Genomic DNA, 27,833 nt, shown 5'->3' with positions numbered 1-27,833 from the left:
GTTCCATGCAGGGAGCCTGATGTGGGACTCGATCCCGGAACTCCAGGATTACGCCCTGGGCCGAAGGCAGGTGAGATATGAGGTGCTGAGCCACCCAGAGATCCCCAACATTTTTTTTTAAAGATTTGTTTATTCATGAGAGACGGGAGAGAGGCAGAGAAACAGGCAGAGGGAGAAGCAGGCTCCTCGCAGGGAGCCTGATGTGGGACTCGATTCTGGGATCACGACCTGAGCCAAAGGCAGACACCCAGTCACTGAGCGTTTTGTTGCAGGTGTCCCAGCGTTTTGTCGTGTTTGCTTTATATTTCTCTGTATCTTGTGGAACCCTTGAGAGTACTCAGTGGAGAGTCTGCTTCTCCCCACCCCCAAAAAAGACCATCTCTTAAAGATGCCTAGTTTCTTGAAAAAGTCATTATCTTAAAGAAGGGAGAAAGAATAGAGACTAAAAAAAACCCTAATAATGAAATTATTAGGATGAATCAATTAAATCCGAGCTAGTGGTGGGGAGAGGTGGCTAGAGCTATCAAAGGCATTCTGGGGGCAAAATACTCTATATTCATATCTCTCTTAAAAATAAGGATAGTCTCACATAATCACCTCATTTTCAGGACACCTAAGAAAGTCAACAATTCCCTGTCAACCTATTTTCAAATTGCCCCCCAGAATGCCTTTGTTTTAAGATTTTATTTATTCATGAGAGACACACACACACACAGGCAGAAGGAGAAGCAGGCTTCCTGCAAGGAGTTCAGTGTGGGACTCCATCCCAGATCCTGGGATCACACCCTGAGCTGAAGGCAGGCAGTCCCCCAGAATGTCTGATAGCTCTAGCCACCTCTCCCCACCACTAGCTTGGATCTAATTGAATCATCCTAATAATTTCATTATTAGGTTTCTTTAGCCTCTATTCCTTCCCCCTCTTTTCTTTATAATGACCTTTTCGAGAAACCAGGCATCTTTAAGAGATGGTCTTTTTTTTGGGGGGGGGGGGGGGGGACAGACTGCTGAGTACAAAGCCTGATGCAGAGGCAGCCCCGGTGGCCCAGCGGTTTAGCACTGCCTTTGGCCCAGGGCGTGATCCTGGAGTCCCGGGATCGAGTCCCACATCGGGCTCCCTGTGTGGAGCCTGCTTCTCCCTCTGCCTGTGCCTGTGCCTCTCTCTCTCTCTCTCTGTGTATGTCTCAATGAATAAATAAAATCTTTAAAAGGGGGGGGAGGGATCCCTGGGTGGCGCAGCGGTTTGGTGCCTGCCTTTGACCCAGGGCGCGATCCTGGAGACCCGGGATCGAATCCCACATCGGGCTCCCAGTGCATGGAGCCTGCTTCTCCCTCTGCCTGTGTCTCTGCCGCTCTCTCTTTCTCTCTCTGTGACTATCATAAATAAATAAAAAAAAAATTAAAAAAAAAAAAGTGGGGGGGAAGCCTGATGCAGGGCTGGATCCCTGGGTGGCTCAGAGGTTTGGCACCTGCCTTTGGCCCAGGGCGTGATCCTGGAGCCCCGGGATCGAGTCCCACGTCAGGCTCCTGGCATGGAGCCTGCTTCTCCCTCTGCCTCTCTATCATAAATAAATCTTAAAAAAAAAAAAAAAACCCAGGACCTTGGAGATCATGACCTGAGCTAAAGGCAGATGCCTAACCTGTTGACTAAGCCACCCATATGCCCCTTTAAGATTTTATTTTTATTTTTTAAAGATTTTATTTATTCATAAGAGATAGAGAGAGAGAGAGGCAGAGACACGGGCAGAGGGAGAAGCAGGCTCCATGCAGAGAGCCCTACGTGAGACTCGATCCCAGGTCTCCAGAATCACACCCTGTGCCAAATCCCGCTGAACCACCACCCTGTTGCTAAACCGCTGAGTCACCCAGGCTGCCCAAGATTTTATTTTTAAATAATCTCTACACCCATTGTGGGGCTTGAATTTACAACTCCAAGATCGAGAATTGCACTTTACCAGCTAAGCCAGCCAGCAAGGCACCCTTCAAGAGACAGTCTTGTACAACGTCCAATGTTCTGGGTTTGTCTAGTTTCCTCGTGTCATTTAATTTGTTCCCCCTCCTGTTGGGGCACATTTTTGTCTTGGGTAAGGCTTTCACTTTGCCTCTCCATCCAGTCTTTTCAGTGGTTTATGTCGAATTGAATTTGAAATGAATGGGAACCTGCCAGTGCTTTACTGGAAATCAAGTGATCTTAAGCAGTAGTCACCAACAGGGTCTTTTACGGGAACCGTGAGGAGTGAGCTAAATAAAGGACAGACTAGAGAGAGTCTCCCACCCATGGGAACCAAATGTTTAGGGTCTTCCAAGCTAGGATATTTTGCCTGCTTAAAATCCTCTGCTGCCTCTCCTGGATGGAGAAAGTGTTAGATACGTGCTCAGACATTACTTGCTTTGACTTAGCAGCCAGCATATGCACCCCACGCGGTGAGTCCTGGTGGTATGCAGCAGTTCTGCCCTATGCCTTGCGGAGGTGATGAAATGGTGTAGACCCTGCCATGTTCCCAGGAGTTCTCAGAGACATGCAGGCATGTCTGAGAGGCTGCCTTCATACTGAATCTATCTACATCAGGAGAAAGAATCTTGACACAATCTTGTTTTTTTTTTTTTTGTTTTTTTTTTTTTGACACAATCTTGTTTTAACACAATCTTGGTATTAGCTGGCTCTTCCCACAATGACGACAAGTTCTTCTACTTGCTGACTCTTGGGGACCAGAAGGGACATCATACCCTAGTACCTGTTTTTCACTTAGCCTGAAGCTATATTTTTAGGGATGGGGTTGTGATGGCAGGTAGGTTCCTTAAAGCCTGGTGGAAAATTCGTTTTGGGTACCATTGGGTTTGTTACCAAAGTCTTCTGAAAGGCCTTGCCTCTCCAAATATGGAGGTAAAATGTCATTATGGTTTACAGGTCTTTTTGCCTTCTCCATTTGGGACCTGCTCAGTTTTTAAAACATTTCTTTTGGGGAATGTTGTCCCAGTGAAAAGTTCTAGGTTGCAGAGGATTGGGTAGTGGGCAGACTAGGAGTGAAACATTCTCTTGCCCTAAATTAGGAGATTGCATTAGAAGTAGAGACAAGATAGATTTAGGAAATAGCTAGGTTACCCGTACAAAGGATGAGCAGCTTATGGCTGGCTGCAAACATTTTTGGGCGAGTCCCTTCTATGTCATTTCCCCCAAATTGTATCCAGATCCCCAAGATCAAACAGTTACTACAGCCTACTACTGGGCGAAAGCAAAGGAGCAAGAATAATTACTCCCCACGGTATATGGGGTAGAACTTAAGGTTTCTTTAGCCTGCTGGTGACAGGGCCAAAATGAACCTGACAGATCTAAAGAGAGCCCCCAGAAATGCATCATTGTCGACTGGTCGGGTCCCTTCTGGGCCATTGTTTCGGGCTACCAAATGGTTTGCTGGATCCTGGAGTCGGTGGTGGTGGGTGGTGGTGGGTGGTCCCGCATCCACCCGGCCCGTAACCACCTAGGTGCTGTCCCCGCCGCCGGGCTCTGCGGCTGCCCCCGGGTTTCCGCAGGGTTCTGCGACACCCATGCTGGACCCAAACCTCTGGGCCGCCGCCCCGCGCCAACTCGTGTGGGAGCCCTGTCCGCGGGCTTCTCTCCGGTCACCTCCCACCCCAAACACCTGGGCCGCGCGGGCGAGCCTGCCTGAGGGCGCCACTCGGCCCCCCGCACCCGCGAATCGCGTGCTTGGCCGGGGTCCGTGCGCGTGCGCCCCGCAGGTGCTCGCCCCCACGCGTCCGCCGCGCGGCCACGGACGAGCACGCTTTCTGACGAGCTAGGGGCACCCCCGAGCCGGGCTCGCGAAGGTTCCAGGATCGGCCAGACACCCGGATGTGAGGCGGGCGGGACACGGCCCGCCTTCCCAGCTCGGACGGTGGCGAGAGCCAATCACAGCCTAGTCTGTCCCGCTCATCCAATGGTCGGCTTGTTGCTAGCCCGGTGCTGGGATCTGCCTGCGCCTCTGCCCGGCCGATTCGCTCCGACCGCGGGCCTCGGCCCCGGTTGCCGCCCTCCGCCAGCCCGCTCTCGCGCTCCGCGTGCGCACTTGTTACCCGTAGTAACTTCGTGGGGGCGCTGCGGGGCCTTGTGTCGCGGTCTAGGCCGTGGCCACGTCTCTGCGCGCTGTTCACCGCCGTGGTCGGTGGAGGGCGCGTGGAGGTGGGGGACGGGGGAGACCGGTCCTCAGGCTACAGCTTTCCCGCAGACCTCGGCCCGTCCCTCGGTTTCTGAACAGCGGGCCCAACCTCAAGTGCCCCCAGCGGGTTTCCTATACTCTCTTATCCACGCAGCCGTCGCCCTGGCACCAACCCCCGGGGGCTGCATCTCCCCGTTGTGCAGAGGAGGAAGCCAGGGTTCCTTACACCCTGCTTGATCCTCACCATATCCCAAAGGGCTCAGGACGGGTGGCGACTCGGGTCTGTCACACGCTGGCCCGATGGCCCAGTAACCTGGCATCGGGATACGTTGAAACTGCTCCTGCATCTCCTTGGCATCTCCTTGGCAGTCAAGGCATATCCAGCCTCATCTGCCGCCCCCCTCGCGCCCCTCGCGTCACAGCCTGTCCTGAGGGAGTGCTGGTCCCACCCCTGAAGGCCCTCTCCCTCCACACCTCTGGACAGACGCCCCCAACTTTGGAACTGAATGGTGGCCGCCCAGGGTCAGCCCCAGAATCAGACGGCAGAAATGTTAGGGAGCTTGGGCACCCCAATCTCTGCTCTAAACATAGAGCTAGTACAGCCTGGGGCCGGGGAGGGGAGGCGGGTAGGTCAGCTTCAGCCAGGCTAGCTGCTGTTTACACAGGTGAGATTTCTGTCAGCAGTGTCTGTCTTGTTCCAAAGGAAAGGGCTGTTGGGGGCAGTTTTGAATTCTCATCCTACCACGTCCCAGTTATGTGGTGTAACTTCTCAAGTCCCTTAGCCTTTCAGACTGACAGTTTCAGTATCCGTAAAATGGGAATAACACAGCCTACCTCATAAAAATTGCCTCACATTGACTGGTGTTTACTGTGTGGTTCAGGCTCTGTTTCAGAAACTTCACTCACATTAATTCATATAATCCACTTCACTTGGCAGAGGAAGAAACCATGACTTAGTAACTTGCCCAGGGTCCCACAGTTACTAAGCGGCCCAATGAGGATTTGAACCCTGGGCAGTTTTGTCACTGTGGGAGAAAGCATAACCATAAGGCTCTGCTGCCTCTCAGCGGCATAGGGTTGCTATGAGGATTTCATAAGCTAAGGAGTGATTGGCAGCTAGCAGGTGCCTCGGACATGCCCGTTGTGATAACAGAAACAGTGGTGAACACCTATGCAGCAGGGCGGAGCAGGGGCCCCAGCTCCAGGACTTGGCTGCCAGACCCTGCAAAGGCAGACACAGGGGTGGCAGCCAAGGGAGTGAGCTGGGTCCCCCAGATAGGATCTTCTGGGAGGCTTGAGAGTTCTCAGAAAGTGAAGCCCAGAACAGAGAACAGGACCAAAGGTATAGAAGGGGGGGGTGGGGACGGCTGGGAGTGTCAGTGTTTTCCAAGACTGGGTCTACTGCCGTTTCTGCTCTTGGCCTGCCAGGACCTAGAACTTAGGCAGAGATTCCTGAAGGTTCTGGGGTAGGCAGTGTTAGATATCCGAGTGTCTCTGGAAGAGCACCAGGGGGCAGTCATTTACAAGTCCTGTCTGGGGGATCCCTGGGTGGCACAGCGTTTTGGCGCCTGCCTTTGGCCCAGGGCGATATCCTGGAGACCCAGGATCAAGTCCCACGTGGGGCTCCCAGTGCATGGAGCCTGCATCTCCCTCTGCCTCTCTCTCTCTCTCTCTCTCTCTCTCTCTGTGACTATCATAAATAAATTTTAAAAAATTAAAAAAAAAAAAGTCCTGTCTGGGCCTGGGGGAAGGGAGGGGAAGATGGGGACAGCCAACCCCAGGGGATCTTGCAGGGGGCAGTCAGGGCTTGCCTTGTCCCTGCTCCCTCCCCTTTGCAGGTGGGGCCTAGGCTAGGCTTCCTTTCCAAATTTGACCCGTACAGAGCTGGCAGGGCTTGCAGCCTGCGTGGTAGGGATTAGTTTCTCCTCCAGAACCTCTCAGACCCAGGGCCTTGGAGTGCCAGGACCCCTGCTGAAGGATTGGGGGCCACTCCCAGGGTTCAAGGCTTTCAGGCTGGTCACACTGTTCAGGCTCAGAGAAAGGGGTCTTCAGGATGTTCAGCAGGCCCACTGAACACTGAGGATTGTAAAAGCATAGCTCACCCACCAGGGCTCAGAGAGGTGGGGGTGGGCTTCAGAGGGGGAGGAAGGCTCAATGAAGGAAGGGGGTGTGGTGAAGTGAGAAAGTACAGTGATGGGGGGTAGGGGTTCAGTGAAAATGGGAGAACTCTGGGCTGCCTGGGTGGCTCAGTCTGTGGAGCATCCAACTTGATTTTGGCTCAAGTCATGATCTCTTGGGTTGTTGGAGCCCATGGCTCTATGCTCAACATGGAGTCTGCTTGGGTTTCTCTCCCTTTGTTCCTCTCTGCGCTTATGTGAGTGCTCGCTCTCTTTCTCAAATAAATAAATAGAATCCTAAAAGAAAATGGGACAACTCTGAGAAAGGGGGTGGCTCAGAGAAGAGGGTTGAGGTTGGGAAGGGGGCTGCAATGAGGGGTGGCTCTGAGTAAGGAGGTTCAATCAGAGAGGGACAGGGAAGAGCAACCAGGGCAGTGGGAGGTCAGAAGGGTCTTGGAGAGGGCTGAGAGAGGGTGTGATAACTCGGGGTGGGGGGCTTTGGGGAGAAGGCTCATTGACCTCTCTGGTCATTCATTCACCTAAATAAATCCTCAACTACCCTGTCCCATTGTCCCACCAGCCTGAGCACACAGACTCAGCAGCCATTCTGGAGGAACTCTGAGAAAGACTTTCAGCCCCTCTTGTGCAGTGGGGCGGGGGGAACAATGTGAGAAGGAAAGGGTTACCCAGACCTGCCCTGCGGTCAGGACCAAGACTGAAGGCCTTCCCAATGCCAGGCCCTTGTTGGTCCTGCAGAGAGCTGTCCTTATATCCTTGGGCACCCCTGGGACTTGGGCCTTCCTACCATTGTTAGGAGACCCTGGGCAGCTGCCAGTCTTCATGCTTTTCCCTTGATTCCCATCCTGCAGAGGGCCGACAACAAGGCAAGAGAGGCCTCAGAGGTCACCCAGACCCCCAAATGGAAACTGAGCCCAGAGCATGGTGGATCCCAGACCATACGTTCAACAGGGGCAGAACTGGCCTCAGCCCGGTGCTTTTCCTGCACAGAGTTGCTCCTGCCACCTTAATCCTGTCTTTAATCCAAGCCTTCTTGGTAGACTCTACCCTGTTCAGCCCAGGGGAGGGTGGAGGGATAGACTTTCTGACTCTGAGGCAGCCTCTGGGCCACCAGTGCTGCATCTTGATCCAACCACTGCCACCACAGTTTGGACAGAGTGATGTACCAGGCCAGTATGTGTGCAAGACTGGAAGGAAGGATGGAGGGGGTCATGATGCTGCAAGACTCCTTGCAGGGGTGGTGGGTTTTTCCCAGGGTCCCCAGACAACAAGACCTTTTCTCTCTGGATGTTGGGAGCCCTGGCTGGGCACTTCCTTTGCCTTCAGTCTACCCCTCAAAAAAGATGGGGATGGAGGTGCCTGGGTTGCTCAGTGTTTGAGCATCTGTCTTTGGCTTAGGCTCTCTCATCCTCCCACATCAGGCTCCCTCACAGGGAGCCTGCTCCTCCCTCTGCCTGTGTCTCTGCCTCTCTCTGTGTCTGTCATGAATGAATAAATAAACAAAATCTTAAAAAAAAAAAAAAAAAAAAGAAGGGATCCCTGGGTGGCGCAGCGGTTTGGCCCAGGGCGCGATCCTGGAGACCCGGGATCGAGTCCCACATCAGGCTCCCGGTGCATGGAGCCTGCTTCTCCCTCTGCCTGTGTCTCTGCCTCTCTCTGTGTGTGTGTGTGTGACTATCATGAATAAATAAAAATTAAAAAAAAAAAAAGAAGCCCATGAGGACATGGCTCATCCTTGGGATATAGAATCAGGTGCACACAGTGAAATCCAAAGTCACCTGGCCGGGTGGAAGAGGTGGAGAGGACTTAGAGCCCTTAGCTAAGAGGATTGTGTCTGGGATGGAGATATTTCCCACGTGTATGTGCCGCCCCCCCCCCCACCCCGCCCATGGAACCCTGTGCTCGTCAGGGCTGGCACACAGGGGCATTGTTTGGTGGATAGACAGTACATATTTTGGGGTGAAGGGCCCATGCTTGGCCACTTTCCTGTTTCTGGGAGGGCAGCATGGGGGTGGGGCTTAGCCCCCATTTCACCAGGCCCAGTGCCAGATCCTGGCTAAGACTAGCCTAGGCTTGCCTTCACCCATACAGCTTCTTCCCTGCTTTGGTCCTGAGCTGGCAGCTTATTGCTGCTATACAAGTCTGGGCCAGAGGCCAAGTCTGAGCTCCAGGGCTGTCCCAAGTCCCCAGGTCCCACTGTGTGCATGGGGGGTGGGCAGGGGAGGGAGGTATAGGGGAATCCAGGGTAAACTGAGCAGACAAGACCCTCACCATCCTGATTCCTGCCCAGACCTAGGCTCTGCCAGGGTGGAATAGTGCTTGGGTGGCTGCCAACAGACCAGGGGGCTTGGGGTGTCTTACCCCATGGCCAGTCCCTGGGCAGGGTTCCAGTCCCACCTGACCCTCCTCTCCTTTCTTTGCTTGGTTGCCCTTCCCTCCATCACAGAGGCACTCTGACCATGCCCTTTGGACCCAGCACTAGGGACCTCTGCAGCCACTGTCCAGGAGCTTTTGCTTCCCACACCACCCTCTCCACAGAGCAGTCTGTGCCTGGCAAACCCTCGGTGGTAGCAGGGAAGATGATGCTCCCTGGAAACAATTCACTCCTCCAGCAGCAGAGGTGTAGGGTCTGTCCAACCTTGCAGAGACAGGTCAGCAAGCCCTGGGCAGAGAGCCATGAGAATCCAGGGCTCAGGGCCTCAGCAGATCCCTGTCTTCCCCTGCCCCCTGCACCCCCACATCCCAGTCTGTCACCCCACACCTGACCTCCTTTCCCCCTCTCCCCCTTTCCCTGGCAGTACCCATGCCCAAAACGCCTCAGCAGCACATCCTCCCCTGCCTCTTGACTGGTTCCTCTACCCACTCTCTAAGATCTGGACCCTTATTTATTTATGTACGTGTTTGTTTGTTTGTTTGTTTATTTATTTATTTATTAGATTTTATTTATTTATTCATGAGAGAGAGAGAGGCAGAGACACAGGCAGAGGGAGAAGCAGTCTCCATTCCATGCAGGGAGCCTGATGTGGGACTCCATCCGCGGTCTCCAGGACCACACCCTGGGCTGAAGGCGGCGCTAAACCGCTGAGCCACCCGGGCTGCCCTGGATCTTTTTTTTTTTTTTTTTTTTTTGAGATTTTATTTATTTATTCATGAGAGACACAGAGGGAGAGAGAGGCAGAGACACAAGCAGAGGGAGAAGCAGGCTCCATGCAGGGAGCCCGATGTGGGACTCGATCCCAGGACTCCAGGATCATGCCCCGGGGTTAAAGGCAGTTGCTAAACTGCTGAGCCACCCAGGCTGCCCAGGACCCTTATTTTTAAAGCGGGGATGCTGAGGTAGCCTGCATTTAGCATGGCCGTCAGTGCACTGCCCCCACCTGAGACTGGTCCCACCCACCCCCCTCACTTGCCCTCTTGCTCTTCCTCCAGCCTGCCAGCCCTGGCCCATACCATTCCCACTTGCCTATCCAAGGGTCATTTCTGGAAATCTTTCTTACTCCAAGATGCCACAGGATGTCCCGCCTTCTTGCTAATGGCATAATGCTGCTGGTCACTGAGCTGTTTCCTCCATTTGACCCCTTGAGCAGAGACTGGAACTGGGCTGGGTGCCAGGCCAAGAGGAAGTGCAACAGGGAGGGCAAATTTCACAACTGGGAGGGAGAGAGAAAAGGAGAGACCCAGGGTTGGGCCTGGAACTGAGGATGGCTTGTGTACTCCACAGATCCTTAGGGAAGCCAGAGCCAGTGCAGGGTGCCCAGCAGCCACAGGCACTTTAGGTCCTCAAAGAAGCCTTAGTCATCAGCCTGGAGCACAGAGTATTGCCCCTCAGATACCCTTCACCTGGGCACTTGGATTACTCAGTGGCTGAGCATCTACCTTTGGCTCAGGTCGTGATCCTGGGCTCCATCCTGGGATGGAGTTCCCAATTGGGTTCCCCGCAGGGATCCTGCTTCTCCCTCTGCCTATGTCTCTGCCTCTCTCTGTGTGTGTCTCTCATGAATAAATAATCTTAAAAAAATTAAAAAACATACCCTTCAGCTGAGTGGTCTAGGCCAAGGTCTTGAGTCTGCAGACCTGAAGGACATCAGAGGCCTATAGAATGAGGCACCCGCTGAAAGGCCCGGAGAAGTTTAGAACTGTTCCTGCCCCACAGCAGTGCAGGGACTCACCAGGTGTGCCCATCCTGGTCCTCCAAGACCTCAAAGCCGTTGTCTTTGGACTCACTCCTATGATAGGCACTGACAGCCTCCTGAGCGCTGACCCCTACCTGTCCCAGGCTGTGGCCCTGGCTCCCTGCAGGTCACTTGCAGCCTGGCTCCCTTGAGTGGGGTTGGAGGGGAGAGGGGGTGGGGAGTGCTGCATCCCAGTCCTTTTCCTGTGGTCCCATCAAGTCTCTTTCAGAAGCACTTAGAGCTTTACATATGGAACACTTCAACATCCCCTCCCCTCTCCAGTCTTCCTGTTTGATATAACCCTCCCCTCCACTGCCAGTGGCCACACTGATGTCCCTCTGCCCCTCTAGGACTAGCTGCATGGACCTCGGCAAGTCTGTTTACTTTGAGGCTCTCTTTTGCCCAGGTGTTAGGCAGGACTTACCACACCTCTTCGCAGACTTGATGTGAGGATTACCTTGTCAAAGGCTTGGCCGTCAGTTTTCCCACACTTCCAGAGCACTGGCAGACAAGCTGGCAGCCTTGCTATTGCTCGCTCTGATCTGACAAGACTGACAAGATGGGAGGAGGCAGTCACACCCTTGCAGGCCAGGACCATCCTGTTGCCAGCCAGCAAGGAGCTGGCGAGCAGAGCAAGGGTGAGCCATAGACAGACTGATTCAGCTGTGACCGCAGGAATGTGGACATGTCCAGGAGACACCTGAGATGTGGCATGTCTGTTGTCAGGGAGGAGGATGGCAGATTTAGGAGACTGGAGCTCAGGAAATGAATGGTGGTAGGGCTGGAGTGACTGGGCAGTGCCCTGGCCGGTAGGCCCAGACCTGCGCTGCCAGCTGGGCCAGCACACCCCTTGTTCCATGTGTTTATTTCCCTTGTTGGCCTCCCTCCAGGCCCAGGGAGGCCTCTGAGGGCTGGGACCTGCTTTGGCTTCCTGCCTGCTCCAGATTGTGGTATCTCAAGGGAGCCCACACCAGGGAGTGGAAATTAAGAAGCTGGGTGGTGTTGAGGGTGGCTCGCGCGTGGCTCTTCCTTACAGGGTGCTGCTTCTCTCAGAGACCCTAGGAAAGTAGGGCTGTGGGCTTAGAAAATAATGTCATGGTGTCTTGCCAAAGCTTCAGGCTCTGTGACCTTAGTAGGTGGAGATGGAGTAGAGATGGTGATCTCTCAAGCTCTTAGGGACCAGAGACTTGGTTCTAAAGCCCCTATCTGCTCTACCCCTCCTTCAGGTCCCTCCAAACCCTTCTTGGGCCAGGTGAGAGGGTGGTGGGTAGGATGAAGGCAAAGGAGAGGACCTAGGTAGGTGTGACTTCCTACCTGTGCTAATCTTCCCTGTCAGGGTCTTTGCTTCTCTTCCACCAAAACCTTGGCCCCCTGCCCTCACTCTCTGCAGAATGCCCTTGACCCTAGGGCCCCGGCCTCATCCTGCATGCATGAGCAATGGGAGATGGAACACGGCCAACCTCCTCTCAGAAAGTCACCTGGAAGGCCATACCTCCCATGCCTTCTATATGGTCCTGCCCTTCTATGGGAGAAGAGTGAAATCTCAAATTCAGTGAGCAAGGGACTCTAAGCTCCTAAGAAGCTCTCCCCCCACCCCAGCCCTGCTCTGTCCCCCTGTACCTGAGTTCAGTCTAGGGGTCCCCAAGTGCCCCAGTGTGGGCCAGCCACCTCTCCTGGTTTCCCCTATCATTGCTGATTATGATCATTGCTTCTCTCTTAACGAACGGACTCCGGGCTAGAGAGCTGGGGTATGCCCTTGCCGTACATCACTGTACCCACAGGGCCTAGCATGGGGCTTGGCACACACACAGGAGGCCCTCAGCAAAGGAGATCAATGTGTGAGCCAGTAAATCCCCAGGCCTCCACAAACACCATGATCTGAAGCAGTGGCGGGCAGTTGCTTTGAACTTTATTTGAGAAAAACAAAAGGTAAATGTATCAAAAGAGCATACAGGTTAGTGTGCAGGGATGGTCAGTGATGGCTACTGAGGTGAGGATGTGGGCTAAGCAGGGCTAAGGCCTTTACTTGGCTCCAGACTGCTCCGACTTTCCAGCTTCTGGGCCCCCAATCTGGGCACGTGCCTCGAAGGTGACGGGAATAGTGATTTCTGCCGACTGGGTGGCTGGCTTGGGCATCGGAGCCTCCACCGTGAGAGTGCCCTCAGGGGACAGGGAGGAGGAGACCAGGGTAGGATCCACACCAGGGGGCAGCCTAGACAAGCAGAGAGGGGGAGGGCAAGAGTTACACACCTGTGCGTACCGCTGCCCACCCCCCCACCCCCACTCCCTGCATCCCCCTCCATCTGGGGCCAAGACTCACGTGTATTTTCGAGTGAAGCAGCGGGAGATGTAGCCATGCTCATCCTGCCTCTCTTCGTGCTTGCCTGGGGGTGGGAGGGGAGGAGAATGAGGTCAGAAGCTTCTCGGAGGAGCCCCCCCAAACCCACACACGCCCCAGGGGGTGGTCTGACTGCTTCAGGACCCCTCAGAAGCTTCTGGAAAGTTGGGTTCAGTGTTTTGGAGGGTGGGGTGGGGTGGGGCTCGGCGCGGCGCCAAGAAAGCGCACACGCCCCCTCCGCGGACCGAGGCTTAGGGACAGGGAGTAGGGCCAGCACCAGGGAGACCTGGTCATTTGGGGGCGGGGCTGTGGGGGGTCTCCGCTGGAAGGGGGCGTTTCTTCCCTCACTAGAGCGTTTTCCCGGCCAGAGGGGCGCTGAGTCCCAAGTCTTCCGGGTCCCGGGTGGAGTTTCCCTGCCCAGTTCCCCGCCCCACCAGCCGGGTCCGCGCAGGCCCGGGGCTCACCAGTTATCTCCACCACGCCGTCCTTCGTCTTGACCGTCAGCTCCTCGGGGGCGAAGTGGTTGACGTCCAGGGACACGCGCCAGCGGTCGGCCGTCTGCCGGATCTCCGACACGCCGCTGCTGAGCTGCCGGCTGAGCGCGCGGCTGTAGGCGGGCGCGGCGGGCGCGGCGGGGCCCTCGACCGCGGGCGGGATCGGGCGCACGTAGCCCGGCCAGCCGCTGTGGCCGAACCACTGCGCCCACTCCTCCGGCAGCCGGGGCAGCCCGAAGGCCTGGTCGAAGAGGCGGCTGTGGGCCGGGTACCAGTCGCGAAAAGGGTCCCAGCTGGGGCTCCGCAGGAGCGAGAAGGGCACTCGGCGCTCGGTCATGCTGGCTCGGCTCTGCGCGTCCGCCTGAAGCTTAGAGAAGTGCGGGGCGTCGGGCCCGCAGCGCTTTTATGCGTCTCCAGCCGGGTATTTTTAGCAGGCGGTGTTTCAGGTCTCTATTAAAGGCAATGACGGGCTGGGGGCAGCCCCTCCCCCTGCATTCCTCCCCCTGCACTCGGGGCGGGGGCGGGCCGCGGAAGGCCCTGCCCACATCTGGAACCTTCTCTTGTTCCAGAAAACAAATGACTGGAGCACTGGTGCTGGTGCAGTGCCCACAGCCCGGCGCTCCCCGGCCTGGGCGCAAAACCCCTGGGCCGCGGCTGGGGGACAGTCCCATCCTTTTTGTCCGCAGGACAAAGCCCAGAGAAGCCGGGCTGCTTGTCCCAGACCACATGTATCTAGAAGTGACAGAGCCAGGATTTGAACCACAGGCGTCCCTGAAATAACGTCTTAAAAAGCAGTCTGGTGTTGCAGATAAGAGTGTGGGCTCTGGAACCAGACTGATCTGACTTCACATCCTGTTCTGCCACTAATGGAATGAACTTGTGCAAGTTAGGCTCTAGGCCTTGGTTTCCTCATCTGGAAAATGGAGATGATGATGATGATGATGATGATAATGATGATAGTAATAAAAATGCTTGCATCATTGGGGTGATGTGAGGATTCAGCAATTTTATGCAAGTAAAGACTTTATTTAGTCCAGGGCCTGCTAATTGTTCACTATTGTTATGTTATCTATGTGCAATTAAAAGGGCTGGGGAAGGAGGAAAGAGAATGTGTATGTATCCCTGTTGCAGGGACAGTGACCCAGGTCAGAAGCCCTGTGCTAAGAGGGCATCAGGTGGCAGGTTGTTGTTGAATCCCCCCATATGTCTGTTGTTCCTTGAGGAGCCCTGGACAGGGAACTTGTAAGGCAGTAACCATGGATCTATCCTGGGCTTTGCTATTGACCTACTGTGATTTGGGACAAGGCCTCTTCTTTCTCTAGATCTCCGTTCCCCGTTTTGCAGAGGATGATGTCCAAGTTCCTTTTGTTTATGATTCGCACAGGACCAAGGGAAGGAGAGCTCCAGGCAGTACAGTTCACTCAAATTTGCTTGGAGCCCGAGGCCTGCCCCTTGACCCCCCCCCCCCCCCACCTCCTGTCTGACCACCTGTGGGATCCAGGCCCAGATCTCCCACCTCTGAGAAAGGGTGCTGCACATAGGCTTCTGCCATGATCCTGACATTCCCTCCCTCCCTTTGCAGGCATGAGCCCCCCCCCTCCAGTCTTCCTTCTCCGGCTTTACACCGTTATCCCTCTTTTTGAAATGAGGAAATTAGTTCAAGGAGATACAGTGAGTAGTGCACTGTCTCCTATAAGACACCAGCAGAGTAATCCTCTTGCCTGTCTAGTGCCAGGGGCTCTTACCCTCATAGGACCCCCACCTTGGAGTCCTCCACTTTCTTTCTTTTTTAGATTTTATTTATTTATTCATGAGACACAGAGAGAGAGAGAGAGACAGAGACATAGGCAGAGGGAGAAGCAGGCTCCCGGTGGGGAGCCTGATGCAGGACTCGATTCTAGGACCCCAGGATCACAACCTGAACCAAAGGCAGATGCTCAACCACTAAGACACCCAGGCACCCCTACTTACTTTCTTTCTGAGGCCCACTCTGCTTACTGCCCCTTTCCCAGGGCTGGGCTGATGCTGAACCCCCACCAGTTTATAGGGGGCCTTGCCCTGCCCAGGACACCTGAGAATCTAAAAGCCAGACTCGAGCCACTCCTTCATGAGCTGGGGGTAGCAACAAATCTCATGCCTTCTTGGGGTCTGTTTCCTCTTAAAAAGGAAGCTCCTGGATGCTCTTTTTTTTTCTTCCTTTGTTTTCTTCTTTCTCTTTTCTTTTCTTCTTTCTTTCTCTTTCTCTTTTCTTTTTTTTTTCTTTCTAGCTATTGGCTGCCCCCCACCAAAGGGTCTCAGCTTCAGCAAGTCCCAGGCCTTCCTTCCCTGGCACTCCCAGCTCCACCCATTCCTAACTCTATAAAGCCGAGGTGAGGTCAGGAGCCAGGGAGGGCCCTCATCTGCCCCTGCTTGCCCACCTTGGCCCAGACTGGAGTCCAGGAGCCCCACCCTACAGGAGCTGTCAGGTGTGGTCATGGATGCTTTCAAGTGTGGTTCCTCCAGGCCCAGCCACGCTTTTGGTGGGGGCTGCTGGGCTGTCTTGCCTGTCAACCCTTTGTAGACAGAGGCTCCCTTTGTAGTTCCCTGCATCTTGCCTGAAGCCAAGGCAGAGAGGGTCCATTCCTGCTGCCTCAGCCAGGGAAGTTGTGTAAACCAGGGCCCAACAGCTCCCAGCTGTCTGCCCATGGTGGGTGGGGGAAGAAGGACTGAGACTTCATATCCATCTTCACTGAGTCAGTTCTTGGGGGACCCTGCCAATCACAAGGGAGGGGACATGGGTAGCTCTGGGTGATGGTAAGAGGGGGTAGGGTTGCAGGAAAAACTGGGTTTTGGAGTCAAGGCTGGGTTTGACCTTGGGTGCTGCTGTTCACTGGCCTGCTGACCTCCCTAAGCCTCCCTGTCCCCATCTACAAAAACGCGGGTAGTAATAACGCACCCATCTTTCCAAGTTGTGGTGAATCTCAAATGCAGTTATGTGTGGGAAGTGCCTGGTGCTCAGTAAGTGTTCATCTTTATTAAGGAAAAAGGGCCTTTAATTTTGGATGCTGAGACTTAGGCTAATAAGAATTACCCAGTTGTATGCACTTTATAGCAAGTCCAAGTATCTTATCAGAGTCCCATTTCTGAGATGAGAAAACTGAGTTGGAATTCCTGCAAGGTCACAAAGTTGGTAAGGGGGTGGAGGGATCGGAACTTGAGCCTCCTGACTCTCTGTGAGCAGAGGAGAGATTTGCTAAGGAGTCTGGGGAGGGCTGTAGGCTGTGGGCTGGTGGGCACAGGGGGAGGTGTGCAGTCAAGGGGTAGGGAAGGTTGGGCCAGCCTCTCTGGAGTCCCTTGGCTGTGACCAGGCACCCCTGTTCCCCAGGGCACAGAGCAAGAGGAGCAAGAGCTGGATGTCAGCCCCCATTTGCCCACCTGCCGAAGTGTTCTTTGACAATCTTCCACTCTATCATTCTGGGCACTGAGCTGTCAGGGCTAGTTTTTCTGGAATTAAGAGGACAACTCCACCTCCAGGGATTTCCCAGTAGCTACAGGGGCAGTGGGGGGAAGGGAAAAGGCCAGAGTCTGGGATTCCTTGATCAGAGGGGCCCCTCCCCTCATCCCTAGCCCCCAAATCTCCGGTACTCTGCAGCAGCCTGCGACCAGCCTCCGAGCCTCCTCACCTGGCACTGAGCCCAAGGTCTTGGCCACACTAGCCACACCTTTGAAAGGCCTTTGCCAACTTCGGCTGAGCCAGCCCCTCCCTCCCTGGCTTAGCCTCAGAGAAAGCGCGAGAGCCTTCAGGCAGCTGCTGGAGCTCCCTGGAGAGACCTGACAGCTGATGGATTGTGCCAGTCAGTGGGCTTACTGGGAATTAAAAATGTGGGCAGAAGTAATTAGAGCACATGGGGGTGGGGGCACCAGATCTTTCTGGAAGCATCTAGACACTGCCTCTCTGGGAGTCCCTCTCTGGCCTGCACATCCACTAAGCTTCTGGCTAGCCTTGGGTAGTCATCTCACTCCTTTCATCACTGAAGGGAAGCCAAGGAGGCGTCATGGGGGGAGCCAGGGATCCATTCTCTGGCCCCTCCTGCCCTGCTGTCTAGCAGAAAGAATATGTCTAGCTTGGGAGTCTGGGGACCTGCATGTCTCTGGCTCTGTGACCTTGGCCAGGAGCCGGCTCCCGTGACTCATTTTCTTCATCTGTACAATGAGACCATTGGACTGGATGTTCTCAAAGGCTCTTTCCAGAGTGTTGAATCAGGTTTCTCCTCCACTTGCCCTCACTCCCCCCAGGCCGTCTGCACAGCCTGCTCTGCCATCTAATACTGCTAGAGGGGGAGTGTGTATGGTGAGTGGAGGGGGGGGGGGATGAGGGAGGACCTGGCATCCCCTGTGGTGTCTGCGGGGGTGGGAAGCCCTAAGGCTGGGACACTCTCAACATCTTGGATGTCCTTGAGCAGAGAGGGGCCTAGGGAAGGAAGAACGGTGGGGGTGCCTGGTGGTAGGGCGGGGTTTGCTGAATATACCCTCAGCCCAGAAGCCCGTGGGAGGCTAGGGGGCTTCCAAGAGCATCTCAGAGAGGCAGGGGATGGGAGATGCTTGCTGGGACACCCGTGTGCACTTGTGGCTTGCTACCCTGGGTCTGGGGCTGCAGGAAACCAATTAAGGAGAAGAGAAAATATCTAAAAGGACGCAGCAAGCCCTGCCCAGCCAGAGTCTCGGCTGCAGTGTGTATCAGGAGGGGAAGGACAGAGGGGTCCCTAAGGTTCCCAACTAGAGAGACACCAGGAGAGGACCAAGGACACCCCAGATGCCCACATCCTGGAAAGCTTCTCCCACACGCATGCCCCATCCCCCCACCCCTGGCTACCAGAGTTTCCTGTTTTCCTGCTTGCCTTCCTGGAGATATTTTTCCCTTTTCCCAAGGTTAGAAGAAAGTTCAGGCTGAACTCCCAGTCCGTGGGAGGGCAGGGGCTTGGTACTCTCCCCATCCTTCCCCAGGGAGGCAGGGGGTGGACACTGCTTCCCTAAGTAGCCAGGATGGGCACTGAGGACACGAGCTTTGAGTTTCCAGGCTGACATGGACCCTCCCCCAGGGCTCTCTCCCTCTCACTTCCAGCCTGTTCTGCGCCACTCCTGGCCCGCCACCCACAGGCAATTTTCCTCCTCTCTTTCGCCCTCTAGTGTCTATCTGCCACCACCACACCTTGCCTTTGGTCCCTCCCCTCCCCCAAAGTTTCTGGACTGCCTCACTCCGGCTTCCAGGTTCACTTCTTTGCTCATTTGACAGACATCTCAAGGGTGCCTGTTTGGGGGAGGCAGAGGCCAAGAAGGCATGGCCTGGGCTCCAGAGACTCAGATTTAGGGAGAGATCAACAAATAAGCCGAAAAAGAGCTTGGGGCCCTAAAGGCAGGGACAAACCCAAAAGAGCTGGAGGGACCCCTGGGTGAGAGTCGCCACTGTAGCTGGGGATCAGGAAGGCTCCTTGGAGTAGGAGGCAGCTGAGTTAGGTCTTGGACCATGAGCTCACTGGAACTTTTGGAGATGGAGAGGTCATGCATGGAGGGCCCAAGGAGGCAGGTCAGCTGTATTGGTGTCAAGGACAATGATGGGAAAGGAAGTGGTGGTGTTCAAAGCCCCCAGAGTGTTTAGGCTGAAAGGAAAGTCTTCCTGGGTCCCTGGTTTTCCTCCCCACTAAGCTGTGTGCTCTGCTGCTGCATTGAGGCAGGGGGATGGATGCACGGGGCTCTGGCTCCTTGGTGCCAGATCTTCTCTCTGGGATAGAGTCTGCACCCCTCTCACTTCTTGGAGGGAAGGACCCCAGGACCTTATGTCCTCCCCACACTCCCCAGGTGCCCAAATCCACAGAGGCCTGATCTCACCACCTGCCATCCGGGCACCGAGTGTTTTATTGGAGTCCAATTTTTATCCGCACCGCGGAGAAAGAGGGAGGGGAATATAGGGAGAAGGGGAACCCGGACCAGACCCCAGACCCCTCCCCCCATGGGAGCCCAGGGCATGTGCCCTGTTGGGCCAAGGAAGACTTTGTGAGATCCCTGAGGGCCCCAGGAGGAGTGGGCTGGGAGCAGCAGAAGAGGGCTGGGGGCCACTGCTTCCCCATCGATGCCCCAGGCCAAGGCCCTCGGTCTAGATCTTACCCTTTCTTCAAAGGGCTGTAGCACCCTTCTCTGGGTAGCCTTCACTCACCACCTCCCCACCAAACCCCAAGAAGGAAGTGCTCCCTTGGGCAGGCCCTGAAGTGCATGTTATTCTATGCCTGTGACCCTGTGCTGCCATCTGGTCAATGTCCCAGACACAGGGCACACTGGGACACCAGGGCTTGCTCCGTCATCAGACTGCATTGCTTTCCCCCCATACTCCTTACAGGCTCTTCTTCCATCTACCCCTTCTCTCTTCCACCTCCTGACCTGAACCCCTTTTGACCTCAGGGTCAGATGCAGTGTGGTCTGACTGTCCCACCTCTAGTCATGCTGTAGGCCTGGCTGCTTGTCCCAGGGCATGGGGCAAAGACTGAAGGGGAGTGCCTGGCCCAGAGAGGAGAGGTGGGACCAGGAGTGAGCTCCCCTGCTCCTCAGGCTGGGGCTTAGGGGCCCACCTAGTCATCTGGGTACTCCCGGGCCAGGGGAGGGGTTGGGGGAGGCTGTGGGGCCTGCCTCCAGCCCTCAGCCAGGATCCTGCAGCCAGCTCAGAAGAAAGCAGCTCCCCAGCCTGGATGGTGACGCACCAAGGGTTAGGCCATTCTTCCTTCTGTCTAATTTAGATCCTGCTTGCCTTCCCACCTCCTTGTCTGCCCATTGAGAGAGAGGAGCCGAGGGCCCTGTGGAGTGGGTAGGGGAGGCTCCCAGGTCTGGCACCTTCCAAGGTGTCCCTGGGTCCACTGAGCTGTCCCCAGCCTGGTTAGCTGGCATCAAGCAGAAAGGGGGACAGGGTGATCCCTGTGTTCGCAACGGCTCTTTGTTCCCTGGATGTGGTGGGCAGGCAGGAGGTGGGGGTGGGGACCCTCTAGAAGCAGCAGAACCCAGCTCCTCCTCAGCTGCATGGCACCCACCCTCAAGGTCTTCCCTGGCCCAGGGACCTCTTTGAGCGGTGGGGTGCAGGCCCCCTCACAGGCCCTGGAGCCTGACCCCTTGCCTTGCCCTATGCCAGGGGGCATCAAGCTGGGTCTGTCTGGGCTCAGAAGCCCCCACTCTCTGAGCTGCTTCGGCTGTGATAGCTGGGACTGGGACTGGGGGTCCGGGAGGGGCTGCGCGTGCGGCTGCGGGTCCCCCGGCTGCGGCTGCTGTAGCTTCCGTGGCTGTGGCCCGGGCTGGGGCTGCGGCTGGGGCTCCGGCTTGAGTAGTCGCTGCTCAGGCAGCTGGAGGAGGATGAGGGGCTGGGCCGGTAGTAGGGGATGGGACGCTTCCGGGCACTGCCGGGAGGGAAAAGCTGATTATAGGCCATTCAAGTCCCTGAGCTCCACCCTGAGCTCTGTCTTGGCCCTCACTCAGGCCCCAGCCCTTCCCCAGCAGTGGCCAGGGCTTCCCTGCCTCAGTTTCCCCTGAGCTCTGGCTTGGAGTGCCCCCCTGCCCCAAAAGGATCAGACACTCAGTGGTCTCTTGCCAATTTCCATTGGTCATTTCATTTTCTCCTCCCCTTGTCTTCAGGGAAAGGGGACCAAGTCTCTGCTTCACCGAGTAGATGCTCAATAAATATTTGTCGGATAAGTGAAACTTAAATATAAACAGCTCCCATCAACGAAGCTAAGCTGTGGTTTCTGGGCATGGAAAGGGTTGTGGATATAGTCCAGCCCTGCTTCTCTGTTCCCCCCCAGAATTGAGTTTGGGTTTGTCAGGTCACTTCAAGGAAACAAGAAGGAGACCCCTGGCCGCTGCTGCCCATGCCCAAGGCCCAGCCCAGTCCCGCTGGCCCCTGCTCCTCACTCAACTACCTCCCACCGGCCCAGAGTTAGTTTGAAGCCAGGAGGCTGTGACCCAGAGAAAAGAAAAGAGAGCGGTTAAGGAAGCAACAGTGCCCCATGGCGTGGGGTTAATTCTGAGGAAGAAAACAGGTGTACGTTAGTGGGAGGAGGAGGAGGCAGCCTGGGAAAGGGGCTGAGGGAGGTGCCAGGTGGAAGGTGCAGGGCAGTCCTCTAGGACCCTCCGCCTATGGGCGAGGTGTGGGCCAGTTGAAGGAGTGTCCCAATCCTGGCCATCTGGCCTCTTGTTCTGGGCTTAGGGGAGAAGGTAATGCCTTTTCCTCCCTCAGCTACAATCTGTATCACCAAGGACTTGGAAGGGTTGGTTTGAGAATCAGTCCATGTAGGAGCTGAAAAGACACTCAGGGAGCCCTGCTTATTGTGCAGACATGAGAACCCAGATCCAGAGAGACACACCAATGTCCCAAGGTAGCCTGCCCATCAGGGCCTGTGGCAGAGCCCTCTACCCCAAGTCAGGGGTCTAGGGCTTCAGGCTGATTTCCACAAACATAGACCATAATTTCACAGGGATACCTAGGCCCACACCCTCCAGTCCTGGCACAGAAACTCTGAGGTGGCTTCTGCAGTATTTTCCCACACCCTCCACACAGCCCCATTGGACTTGGGTTGGGGCAGGGCTGAGTAGAAGGGACGAGACCTCCCACAGCTGCTCCAGAGAGCAGGCTGCTGGTGCTCCCTCCTCCAAATCCCTCCCTCCCCCACCCTGGGGTGGCTGGGAGGTGAGCAGTGAGGTTAGTGACAAAAGGAGAGGCAGACAGATGACAGCTGAACAGAGCCAGATCAGCTCACATGGGCATCTCCCCTGCAGCCTGTGGGGAGGGGGTCCACCCGGCCCCCAGGCCGGCCACAGGCCACTCTGCAGGCTGGACCTTGAGATGAAGGAGAAAAGGAGACATCATTGCCAGGAGATGGATGTGGGGAGGATGGAGAGAGGGAGGGGCTCCAGGAGGGATGGCTGGCTGGAATCTTCGGGAGCTCAGGTCGGTGCCTGCGGCTGCCCACCCAGACCCAAGGACACAGCCCCCTCCCCGCTGTGGGCTTCTCAGTCCTGCGCTCCTCAACACGTCCAGTTCTCACCTCTCTCCTCCTCCAGGCCCTCTTCCCTCCCGGGAACCTCCCCTCCCCTCCCCTCCCACCTCCCAGCGCCGGGTTCAGTGCGTCCGTCCCCCAGGGGTTTCCTGTGGCCTAGCCGGGCCCTTTCGTACCTGGTGATGCGCCGCGGCTCCATGAAGCTGGGCGAGTCCCGGCGCCGCTTGCGGATGGGCGAGTAGCTGCGGGAGCGGCGCCGGGCGCGGGCGGCCTCGGCCTCGGCGTGCCTCGCGCGGCCCTCGCTGTCCTTGTCCCTGCGGGCCCGGCCGAAGTGAGCCACGTGGCCCGGCTGGCTCGCCCGGGCCCAGCCCCGCCGCGCCCCGCCCTGCCCCCGGCAGGACCGCGGGCCCGCACTTACCGGCTCAAGGTTTTCTTGGGCGACGGCGAGCGGCTGGGGCTGCGGGTCCTCTTCTCCGCGGAGCGCGAGCGGGACTTGGAGGGCGAGCGGCTGGAGCTCCACGAGAGCGGGTGGGGGCCGGGGCTGCGCGACGAGCTCTTCCCCTCTGGGCCGCCGTGCCTGCCGTGCGCGCCCGGGGACGGGGAGGTGCTGGCCGGCCGGGCGCGCGGGGGCCGCTCCTTAGCCCTGGAGGGGGGCACGGCGACAGGGACTCAGCCAGGGACAAAGTGGGCTCCGTGGAGGGCCAGGGACTCGGTACGGGAGTTCTATGGAGGAGGAGGTGTGGATGAGCAAGAAGTGGTGCGTGAGTTGCTGGAGCCGAACTCGATTCCGGAGGAGGGAAGGCGCGGGGGGCGGGGTGGGGGTGTGCGGTAGTGACAAGTGTGGAAGAGTGTTCCCGGTGTAGGGAGAGTGATCTGGGAGGGCGGGCAAATGAGGGAGGAGAGTGCTCCTCAATGGGAGGAGAATCATGGGGAGCGGGGGACTCTTGGGGAGGAGGGTGATCGTTGTGGGGAAGGGAGGGCTCCTTGGTGGGGAGAGAGCGCTCAGGGAGGGGGGACCTCAGTGAGTGGGGAAGGCGGATGACCAGTGGGAGGGAGAGCGATCGCTGGGTGGGGGCCGTGATCACGGAAGGGAGGGCTTGTTGAGGAGGAAGGAGAGGGGTCAGTGGGCGGGGGGGGGGGGGGGGGGGAAGGGTGCTTCACCGGGGGAGAGGGATCTGGGGTGGGGGGCAGGACGGGTAGTCCGGGCCGGGGGCGTGGGGGAGAGGAGCGGGCCGGGAGCAGGTGTTCAGGGCTGTGGGGGAGGAGGTGTGCCGTGGGGAGGGACGCGGGTCAGTGCGGGTAGGGTGTTCCACTGGGACGGAGGCGGCGGGTGGGGGCAAGTGTTCCTCGCCAGCAGGGCGGGGCAGATGCTCGGGACCGAGAGGGGGCGCCCGACGCACCCGGGGCCGCGCCGCTCACCGTTTCCCGTGCGCGCCGTGGCCTCGCTCGGAGCCGGGCTCGGGTCCCGGGCCGGGGGCGCCGCCGCCGCCGCCGCCGCCGCCGCCGCCGCCGCCGCCGCCGGAGTCGCTGCTGGAGCGGGCCCTGCTGAGCGAGCGCGACGAGCCCCGGGGCGGCGCGGGCCGGGCGCGCCGGCGGCCCCTGCGGCGGGGCGCGGACGCCGAGGACCGGGAGCGCCGCCGCCGCCTTCGCCGCCGCCGCCGCCGCCTGGCCGCCCCGCCCGCCGCGCGGCCTCCTCTGCCCTGCGACGACGGCGCCGAACGCGGGCTCGGGCTCTCCTTGCCCCGCGCGGGCGGCGTGGTTGCGCCGGCCTCCGCCTGGTCTCGGGCCCTGGGCGAGGGCGAGCTGGGCTTCTGACGGGGAGAGAGGCAGAGAGGGCACGGAGGGGGTGGAGAGGGGACGGAGGCGCAGACGGAGGCGGGCGGGAGAGAGCCCGCAGAGACGGAAAAGCGAGGCGGTCGAGAGTCCAGAGCAGAGAGAGGCAGAGGCAGGGCCGGGGAAGTCAGGGAAGCGGAGAGACAAGACGGAGCCGGGCAGAGAGAGAGAAAGGAGAGGGAGAGGCCGAGAGAGGACAGACCAAGAGAAGGCAGCGAGGTCGAGGGTGAGAGAACGGGTGGGTGGGGTGGGGGGAGAGAAGGAGAGGGGGCTTTCACCGGGCCCAGGCCGGGGGCTGCCAGTCCCGGAGCATCGCACACACGGTTCCCCGCGCCTGCCCTGCCTCTGCCTCTCCTGAGTGTCCACCTTCTGGCCTCAACAGTGCAGCTCATGCAAGGTTCTCGGCATGCAAAACACAGGAGGGACGGAGCGGTGGAGGGGAGGGGGGCTGAAACGGAGGGGGGGCTCCAGGACGGGCACGGGGGCTGGCATTGGCCCCCGATGGGACGGACGATCCCGGCAGAGAGGAGAGAGAGGGCGGGCACCGGGAGGCCGGGCCAGGGCCAGCCCCCCCAGGCCAAGCCCCCCCCAGCGCGTGGGGGGGGTGAGGGGGATGGTGGGGGCACACGGCACACAGATGGGGGGTGGGGGCGGGGCGGGACAACTGAACTCAAAACTGAACCGAAGAAAGGGAGGAAAAACAGAAATAAAAAACAAAATCCACAAATGTCATTAGATACCAAAACCAAAAAACAATGTCTGAACTCCTGGGGGAACTGACATTTTTTTTTTTTTTTTCTGTTAACATTTTTCTTTCTTTGTTTTCCGGCCCTGCAGAGACCTGTGGAGCTGTCAGTAGCACCCGACTGTCTTTCTGTTTCTCTCTTTTCTTTTCCTTTTTTTTTTTTTAAAGTTCTGATTTTTTTTAAGTCCCTCTTGGTTAACGTCCACTTACCAATAAAGTGGCACTTCCTCCTTTAGTAGGTAAGATGTGTAAGAGAAGGGAAAAGTGTGGTAGCGTAAGTTCATCATTAGATTCACAAAAATGCAAGAGAGATAGAGAGAGAGAGAGAAAAACGCAACCACCCCATTCTAGGCCGAGAGGAGGCCACACCGCCTCTGGAGGAAGGACTGGCAGTGCCCGGCTCCTCGGGCCTGGGCAGGCACCTCTTGGGTGACTGTCAGATAGAGATGTCAAATGTTTTTCCAAAAGTGCAGTTAGGACACAAGGGTTGGGATCCAGAAAACCAGAAACGGAGCCTGGTACCATCTAAAGGGCCCTGGCTGGCAACCAGGGGGTCTGAGAGCCTGCTACTACCTCACTGAGTCACCCTGGCTAAGTCACTTCCCCATCCTGGGCCTCAGTTTCCCCATCCACAAAATGAGAGGGTTGGGCTTTGCTTCCTGAAGTCCCTTCCAGAGCAATTATTCCAGGATCCTCTGTGCACCCTGACCACCCTCTCCATCCTCCTCCCGTCACAGAACTGACCCCTCCTCCTGTCCTTGGGCTTCCATCTGATAACAGTTGATTACACTCATCTGTTTGGAAAGCTGTCCCCCACTCCTACCCCACCCCCAATCACCAGCACCGACTTGGCTTTGAGCACCTCCAGGGCAGATTTTTTGTTTTTGGATTCAGCTCTATAAACTCAGTTTTGATCATAGAACTTGGCATTAGTAGGGCCTTGATGCCCTTTGCTGAGGAAGGAATAAGCGTCTTTACAAGGGTAGGGGGCCAAACCAGGAAGTCCTAAAAGAGGGGCAGGGTCGGGGCCAAGCTTTTTTAGCAGGCTCTTTGGATGAGCCAACAAACCAACTACCACCCCTCAGGGCACCTAGCTACCAAGAAACTGGAGGCAAGATGGTTTCCTCCACACAACCCTGGTGCTTCCGGCAGGAGGCAGGGTGGGGCCAAGGCCTTTCTGTGCAAGCCCGGATCCAGCCAGGGCTTGGAGGCAGAACCAAGAAGTCAGTCTCATTGGTGGAAAGGCACAGAGCTCGTGATTGGTGGCTGAAGCAGCCAATGAACACTAGCTGTAGCAGGTGTGTGCAGCTGTCCAGAGTCAAATGGGCCCTGAAGGCCTCCTGGGAGAGCCCGTGTTTCCTTTGGGCTTTGAGTGGATGTCACTGGGTACTGAGGTGCCCCTCTGAGCACCCAGACTCTCCTAATCACCAGCTCACTCCTCATTCTAAGCTAGAAGACATGGGAACTGGGCTAACTAGCCATTGCCCCTCTGAGATGGCAGTTCCATTCTCAGCAGACGTCAGGGGGAGATCTCTGGCTCCCTTGACACATGTCCCTTCCACCCCAGCAGGTGGTCAGTGCCTACAGCTCCCAAGCCCTCAGCACTAGGTTCTCTCATTCAGCATCCTTTTCCCACCAGAGGAGGCACATGAGAAAGAAACCTCCAGGATCTTCACATTTCCAAGTTCTTCCCTATCTCCTGGATTGTCCACAGATACTAGGTGGGGGAGCCCTGGGAACCAAGGCATAGTGACCCATACATACCCAGGAAACACTGGACCCTGCCCTTAAGAAGCCCTTGCTAGTACTGCGGCCAGAGGGGGATGGGCAGCAAGGCAAACTGGGAGAATATTATTAAACTGTGGGAGGGGGGTGTCAGGACATGGCTGTGAACCCTGCCTGGCTCTAACCTAGACTCTGGATCTGCGCCATCTTCTCTGACTTCAGGAGAGAGGCAGTGGGAGAAGGACACTGGGGTCTTCCATGTTCCTTCCCACAGGCACCGTGGGGGCCCTCTCTACTTCCCACTGTTGTTGGGCTGGCGGTGTGGCAGGAATGTTAGGAACAAAACGGGTCGGGTCTGGGTTGGGTGGATGTCCACCCCTGTCATGCTGCTACCCCCAATCGCTGAGGCCCATGCCTCGGCGTCAGATCCCCTCTGCTCATCTGGACACTTCCCACCTGGTGAGCCTCAGAGTCGAACCCTTTCCCTTCCTCCAAGCCAAGTGCTGGATGATCGCTTCAGATGATAGCAACTGGCAAAGTGGAACACCCTGGAATCAGCCCTGATATGAGTTTGCTGTGAGACCTTCAGGAAGTGACCTAACTCTTGTGGGCCTCAGTCGCCCCTTTGGTAAAGTGGGGATAACTGGGGTCTTTGCTGGATGGGTATGAATAGGGGTTGAGAGGTTCTTTTGAGAGCACATGTGACTTACAGTCCCCTCACAGATGCATGGGGTCAGAGCAGTGCAGGAAGGTCTGGGCACTCCCACATGCCAGGATGGTGCAGGATGGGAGGAAGATACTGTTGGGCAGGATGGCAGATAGTGCCTTCCTTCGGGAGGCCTCCTACGGCCAATCTCACGGCCTTATCCACCCCATTCCTCCCTGGAGAAAGGGTCACCATGATCCTGCCAGAGGGTGAGCCTCATCCTCAGACTGGCTTGGTCTCTTTCTTCCCAGGAATTTAGGGAGATCCAAGTCCAGACACCATGGGATTTCATAGCTAGACAGGACTGTTGTACCAGGGACCTCCTAAGATCTCCTCTAGAAGCCTGTTCCTTGTGACTGCTGTTCCTTCTTCCCCTTCCCTGCCCTTACCGCCTCACCCCACAGCCTGGCTAATGCTTATAGGCCCTCAGCTCAATACCACCTCCTCCATGAAGTCTCTCCTGCCTGACCCTCACCCTGAGTCAGGTGCGTTCCTCTTTGATCCCTTGTGCCTTGTTTCAGTAGGG

General features: G+C 56.9%; 2 protein-coding genes across 5 annotated transcripts in view; both read right to left on the bottom strand.

Moving 5' to 3' along the window:
* Positions 1–12,350: 12,350 nt before the first annotated feature.
* Positions 12,351–14,059, bottom strand: HSPB1 (heat shock protein family B (small) member 1). The gene is made up of 3 exons (XM_026019676.2): positions 13,261–14,059; positions 12,779–12,842; positions 12,351–12,670 (listed from the first exon to the last, which is right to left on the bottom strand). The coding sequence occupies exons 1-3, from the start codon at positions 13,625–13,627 to the stop codon at positions 12,481–12,483; spliced, it is 621 nt and encodes a 206-aa protein (XP_025875461.1). The 5' UTR covers positions 13,628–14,059; the 3' UTR covers positions 12,351–12,480.
* Positions 14,060–19,151: 5,092 nt separating this feature from the next.
* SRRM3 (serine/arginine repetitive matrix 3) overlaps positions 19,152–27,833 on the bottom strand; it is a 55,113-nt gene continuing 46,431 nt past the window's right edge. For 2 of the 4 annotated variants that reach the window (XM_072752916.1, XM_072752919.1), the window contains 5 exons: positions 25,087–25,106; positions 23,718–24,109; positions 22,717–22,941; positions 22,475–22,612; positions 19,152–20,702 (listed from right to left, as the gene is read on the bottom strand). In XM_072752916.1, coding sequence (XP_072609017.1) covers positions 20,468–20,702; positions 22,475–22,612; positions 22,717–22,941; positions 23,718–24,109; positions 25,087–25,106 — 1,010 coding nt within the window. In that variant the 3' untranslated portion in view covers positions 19,152–20,467. Of the gene's footprint in view, positions 20,703–22,058; positions 22,139–22,474; positions 22,613–22,716; positions 22,942–23,717; positions 24,110–25,086; positions 25,107–27,833 lie in introns of all 4 variants that reach the window. The other 2 variants (XM_072752917.1, XM_072752918.1) reach the window with 2 other exon arrangements.

Source organism: Vulpes vulpes, chromosome 3 (assembly GCF_048418805.1).
Source record: "Vulpes vulpes isolate BD-2025 chromosome 3, VulVul3, whole genome shotgun sequence".
In the NCBI taxonomy this organism is placed as follows: domain Eukaryota; kingdom Metazoa; phylum Chordata; class Mammalia; order Carnivora; family Canidae; genus Vulpes; species Vulpes vulpes.
This window is presented reverse-complemented; position numbering and strand designations above follow the sequence as displayed.

Excerpts from the sequence above, each read along its gene's own strand:
- HSPB1 (XM_026019676.2), bottom strand. The coding sequence starts at position 13,627 with ATGACCGAGCGCCGAGTGCCCTTCTCGCTCCTGCGGAGCCCCAGCTGG. Across the intron at positions 12,843-13,260 it reads CGGCGTGGTGGAGATAACTG|GCAAGCACGAAGAGAGGCAG; the intron begins GTGAGCCCCGGG and ends TCCCACCCCCAG. Across the intron at positions 12,671-12,778 it reads TGCTTCACTCGAAAATACAC|GCTGCCCCCTGGTGTGGATC; the intron begins GTGAGTCTTGGC and ends CTGCTTGTCTAG.